The sequence below is a fragment of the Rhinolophus sinicus genome, linkage group LG06 (genome assembly GCF_036562045.2).
Source record: "Rhinolophus sinicus isolate RSC01 linkage group LG06, ASM3656204v1, whole genome shotgun sequence".
Classification (NCBI taxonomy): domain Eukaryota; kingdom Metazoa; phylum Chordata; class Mammalia; order Chiroptera; family Rhinolophidae; genus Rhinolophus; species Rhinolophus sinicus.
Window position 1 is genome coordinate 119,881,875 of NC_133756.1, and position 6,000 is coordinate 119,887,874.

The 6,000-nt window shown below is 51.7% G+C and overlaps 1 protein-coding gene across 4 annotated transcripts in view; it reads right to left on the reverse strand.

The window, feature by feature from the left end:
- P2RY6 (pyrimidinergic receptor P2Y6) overlaps window positions 1-4,360 on the reverse strand; it is a 33,952-nt gene extending 29,592 nt beyond the window's left edge. The window contains exons 1-2 of one of the 4 annotated variants that reach the window (XM_074335799.1): window positions 4,232-4,319; window positions 3,040-3,100 (exon numbers count right to left, since the gene is read on the reverse strand). In XM_074335799.1, coding sequence (XP_074191900.1) covers window positions 3,040-3,100; window positions 4,232-4,250 — 80 coding nt within the window. In that variant the 5' untranslated portion in view covers window positions 4,251-4,319. Of the gene's footprint in view, window positions 1-3,039; window positions 3,101-4,231 lie in introns of all 4 variants that reach the window. The other 3 variants (XM_074335800.1, XM_019744357.2, XM_074335802.1) reach the window with 3 other exon arrangements.
- Window positions 4,361-6,000: the final 1,640 nt, after the last annotated feature.

Here is a 6,000-nt window from a genome sequence, read left to right on the forward strand (position 1 = left end):
TCTGTCTATAAAGGAGTTCAGACACTAGCCACGTGTGCCACAGGATCTTATTGGAGGCAGTAGCAGAAACCTAAACTAAGATGGTGGCTGAGCTTCCTGGCAGCCAAAGTTAAAAGGAGGGAAGAGTGGGGCTGCAGGTGGGGAGGTTGTGAGGATTCCAGAGCTGGGCCAGAGTCACTGAGATGGAGACAAGGGACCAATGGAGACACATTTGGGAGGCAGGTTCAATGGGGCTTGACAACTGCATGGGGGAAGTGAGGAAGACGGAGAAATGGAGGAAGGAGGCCAGGATGAACCCAAATCCCTCCTTCTGCCAGAGTAGCTAGAGGACAGAGCACCCAGATAAGGACTGGGCACAGTCCCTCACAGTAGGTGCCTGGTAAATGTGTGCCACCTGCCACCCTCTCTATTCATTCCAATACCTGCTGAGACAGGCCACGCCCACCTTCACCCTGCCTCACACAGCCTGGAGGCCCAGGTCCCTTCTGGCCTCCTCTTCCACCAACCTCTTGGGGGTTCCTGTTTACCACAGACCCCACCCCCACGAAGCTACAGTTATTTCCTTCAACCATCAGCTCAGGGGCTGGGTGGGGGGTGATCATGGGCAAATAATGACGGATGGCATCGGGAATCCACAGGCCTGCTGCCCAGGGCTCAGGGCAAGGCTGGCAGTGGACATGCTGCAGGGCAAGGGGTGACACTGGGAGGTCCCCCACCCCCAATCTCTTAAACTATTCGCCAATTCTGGGTTCTTCCAGAGGACAAGCCCCCCTAATTCTTTTAGTTCTGGGATCAATTTCTCACATGTGGGCTGAGGCTGCGTGAGGTAGAGTGGAAGAGGGATCACCGTCCTGGTGCCTTGGGCTGTATTTTCACATCTCTTCACTTGATCATTCGTTTATTCATTCACTCCTCATCCATTCGACTAACGTTCACAGATTCGCCCAAGGACCAGGCGTCCCACAACGGCGCTGACATCCTCAGTGGTGCGAAAGAGAGGTCAGGAGTTTCAGTCCTGGGTGCCAATGTGCCAGACAAGGAAAGTGAGGTCTGGAGAGGGATAGTGACGTGTCCGAATTGGGACTGGCCATCAGCTCCCCGCTCCTCAGACCACGCTGAATTCCAACATGATTGTGCATTCATGGTGGGGCTTGTGTTAACACCTCAGCAATCTTTCTACAACCTAAGGTGTTTGGAGTGTCTCTCAGACAGAATGAAGTTTGCCCCTGGGGTCTTCTCAGCCCCATTTCTTTTTCTCTCTCTTCTTCCTCTCCATGTCCCCTCCAGAAAAAAACGAGTGACCACACAAATCCCTTATCCTGAGGGGACTGATGACAATCTAGACCCTACCCTAACCTTCCCTCTCCTGTGCCATCCTCCCTTAAGAACCACAGCTGCTCTGAGCATCTCCAGTGTCTGGATGAGGAGGGGCCCTGGGTTCACAGTCACCCATCCAAGGAGCCTGTGGCCACTTCAGAAGGGAACTTCCTTCACTCTATAGAGAAGCTACAATGGCTGTGGCTGGCTGTGAAATGACCTTTCCTGGGGCTTCTCAAATAATTCTGCAGTAGACCTTCTCTGGTAGTTTATAACCTTGAAAGTGTCAGGCTGCCAGAGCTGGGATCAGAATCCTTGAACATTTGAACTGGAATCAGAAGAAATGTTACAGCAGGAGTCCAGAACATTCGAGTTTGGATTGTAGACTTTTAGAATGTTTGAGTTGAGATTATAGACTCTTAGAAGTAGGGCTATAGAATCATAAACAATTATAGCTGGAATTGTGGATGAAAGGAAATCAGGGCCAGAAGTGATGTCAACATCCCTCTGTCCCACCTCCTTGACAGCTGAGAAGAGAGAGCTGGCAGTGTCACCCTGTCACTGGGGGCTGGGCCAGCCTCCTGCTGCTCGTCAGGGTTCCATCCTCCAGACCTCAAGGAGCAACTCTCAGGGCCTCTGGGCTGAAGACTCATTGTCTGGGGACAGTGGGGACACTGGAGACAGTGATCTGCCTCTGCCCTGGCCCAAGCCTTGCTACCGGCCCATCATAGCACCCTGCCACCACAGCAGATATATTTAGGTGCCCTCCTTAAATATGTTCCCACAGCTCCCAACACTGCCTTTTATGTCTCCCCATCCTCTGGGGCCTCTGGGCACCTTCTCTAAACCGATGCAATGACGTCACCAGGAACAGGGCTCTTGCTCTGCCAACGCAAATGTTTTCCCCCCAAAACGAAGCTCCTGGTCCACTTCCAGCCTTGCGCTCAGACCCGCCGGCTCTAACTCTGACTTTGCAGCCTCTCTTCAGCTCCCAGAGCCCGCCTTGGCTGCGGGAGCTCACATCCCTGCTCCTGCTCCTTTTGACTGTCCTCATTTCAGGCAGAGGGCACCCCTGCCCCCGCCAGTCCCCAAACACAACACAACACAACACACATACACACACTCAATGGCACAGGCCAGCATTTTTCTGTTGCTCTGGTGTTTGTCGGGAGAGGCCTCTATCCACGCCCCCGCTGCGCTTGCACTTCTCCCCAGCCTGTCTCCCACGCCCCATCCCAGGCCTTGCCAGGGGCTTGGCATCTTCCCACTTCAGACTGAAGCTTCCCAGAAGCCAGATCATCACTGAGAGTTCAACAATGATAGAGCCTGGGGACAGGAATGGATCCCCCAGACATACTTAACTGGGGAGATTCTCAGATTCCTACCTTCCCAGTTCACGGGAAATCATTGGTTCTGTGGGAATTGACGGTTCCTGGGTGGGCAGGGACCCACTCCTCAGGGGGGACGCCGTCATTATCATAGTTTTATCACCAGCTGTTAAGGGTGATAATGGTGTTATGTGCCTGAGACTGTGCCAAGCACTTCATATCCAGGCACTCAGTTGTTACAATAACCCTACAAGGCAAATACTATTAACATCTCCATTTTTTGAAGGAAGAAACTCAGACGCAAAGAGATTTTGCCCCAAATTCTTCATGTAAATAGCTGGAATTTAAACCAAGCCTGGACAACAGAACCACCTTGACAGTTCCAGGAGGTCACCTGCTATGGGAACTCCCTTCCCTATGGTCTTCAGGGGTCCAGCAGCCTCTTCTTGCCCAGCCTGTGAAGCAAAGGTGAGAAGCTCATAGGTGGCCAGGGCTCCTCCTCAGAAGCCAGCTCCCCTGCCCCTGCACTAGAAATGACCTAGATAGACATCACCACAGTGCCCCATGCAGGACACCCCCCACACCACTGTCATCCCTTCCTTCATACACAGTACACACGGCCTTACACAACTCCAGCTTCCTACCACACAACTATGCTGCACACACAGCACAACCTCACACCAACCACACTCCCTCAGGAGCTCCGGGTCCTGCCATCCCAGCTTGGAGGACAGGCAGGAGATTCCTCCTCTACAGGTGCCAGAGGGCTCCGACCTCAGGATAAACCCGGCTCGTCACCAAGCCTTGAGTCAACTCACTGGATGGTAACTTATCAGAATGATATTTTTACATTAAAACAAATGCAGAAATGTTACAGAGAGGAATGCAAAATTCACATGAAATTTGAAGAGTAACAGAAGCTTCCTGAGAGTGTGCATGTGTGTTTGTGGGAGCTGGGCACTATTTGCACTTCCTCCACCCAGATCCGGGGTGAGCTTTCATTCTCCCAAGCTCTTAGGGGTGCTGGGTGGAACAGTCAGAACAATCCCAGGGTCATGGGAAATGTTCTGTCAGTGGTAACAGATGCACAAATGCTTCTCACCTCCATTACCTGGCTCAGCACACCACACAGGGCGATGGACGTGTCACACTCAGAACCCACATTTAACAACTTGCACAATACACATGTACGCACCAAAGTGCCACGGCTCCCAACACAGTGTACACACACCATGGGCACACACACTGAGCCCCTAAGTTACTTTGCCACAACCAGGGCTATAGATAGGTACCACACACACTTCTTGCACGCCGACACACAGCACAATCCATTGGTTATACTGCCTGGGCACACCACACACACACACACCACACTAACTGACTATAACCCGGCATACACACATTGTCCATACCAATCTCTTACCTACTGCCCACATCTCACACACACACACACACACACACAGACTCACCTCCGGAAACTCCACACTCCACACAGGCAGCGACATGAGCCAGGACTGGGCCGACCTACCTCGTCCCCACGCCCTGCACCTACTGCCCCTGGGTACCCCGTCCCACACAGCCCTTACCTGGGTTGCGCAGCACCATCCGGCACTGGGCCTGGGACGTCACTTGCTCTGGCGCTGGCAGGCAAACCCACAAACCGAGGGGCAGCACTGGCAGCGGCTGCAGCTCCAGCCCCCAGCGTCCACCAAAAGGGCGGGGAGGGGGTGTGGCCAGGCGGCCTCTGCACCTCCGTGGGAGTCACGTGCAGGCAGGAGCGGGCTGGACTGCCAGCCCCGGAGGAAACCGGCGTCGGGGGACAGCGCTATGGGCCGGGACCGGGACCCCTGAACTCCAGCCCAGGATTTCTGGCAACTCCTACCCTTCCCTGGCCTCAGTTTCCTGTTTGTATTGAGAGCCGTGGCTTAAGTGGTGATTCCTCAGGTCTTTTCGGCTCTGACATTCTACAGTCCTGGGATGGTGACCGAGAGGGAGGCATAATGATACTAAGTGTTCTCTCTTTTTTCTTTCTCTCTTCTTTCTTTCTTTCTTTCTTTCTTTCTTTCTTTCTTTCTTTCTTTCTTTCTTTCTTTCTTTCTTTCTTTCTTTCTTTCTTTCTTTCTTCCTTTCATTCTTTTTTTAAATTATTATAATTTTGGGGGGAATATTGGGGAAAAGTGTGTTTCTCCAGGGCTCATCAGCTCCAAGTCGTTTTGTCCTTCAATCTAGTTGTGGAGGGCGCAGCTCAGCTCCAGGTCCAGTCGCTGTTTTCAATCTTAGTTGCAGGGGGCACAGCCCACCATCCCATGCAGGAATTGAACTGGTAACCTTGTTGAGAGCTCGGGCTCTAACCAACTGAGCCATCTGGCTGCGCCCTAAGTGTTATTTCTTGAGCACCTACTATATGCCAGGCACTGTGCTAGGTGTTTTAATAGTAACTTTATTTAATTACTGTAGCAATTCCAGAGATATTCTTAACCTGATTTCACAGGTGGGCAAACTGAGGCACAGAGAGATGAAGTGACTTGCCCATGATCAACAGCTAGAAAATGGCAGACATGAGATTTGAACCCAGGCAGTCTGACTCCAGAGCCCAAGTACCCCTCCCTACAGAGTGGGTTGGTGGCACTTTCCACACCATATACTGCTCCCAGATCCTCATAATCCCAGGAGCTTGGTGCTACAAATCCATTTTACAGATTAAGAAACTGAGGTTCAGGGAGATTATTTTTACCTCAGGTCACCCCACTAGTGGGGTGACCTAGAGATGGGATGTGGGGTGGAATGATGCTGGGGATGGTGAGTGTCAGGATAGTGTAAAGGGACAGCACCTGGCACATAGTTGGTGCTCATCAATGTCTACATGCCTCTCCCCTTCCCTCTCTTTTATCTCCTAATATCTCCTATGGACAATGGCCTCTAGTTCCCTCATCCCTGAAACCTTCCCTGATCTGTAGCTCTCAGACAAGCCAGCCCCTCCTCTTAGCTACCAGTGCAACTTTTATTCAATAGTTGTTGAGTTACTATGTGCCAGGTTCTGTGCTAGGCACTGCGGTTGCACCTGAACAACTAGCACTGTCCAAATAGCACTGGCCTCACGGAGTTATAATCTGGTGGGAAACACAGATGTTAAACAAATAGTCACATACATTTATACATAATTACACACCACAGTAAGTGCTAAGAAGGAAAAGTGGAGGGTTAGAGGAGAGATTATAATGGGGGTGGGTGGGGAGTCATCTAGTTTAAATTGGGAGATTTGGGGAGACTTCGCAGAGTAAATGCCACTTAAGCTGAGACCAGAGTGAGAAGTTGGCCTCAGCCAGGTGACAGTGAGGAGAGGAGAGTCCCAGGC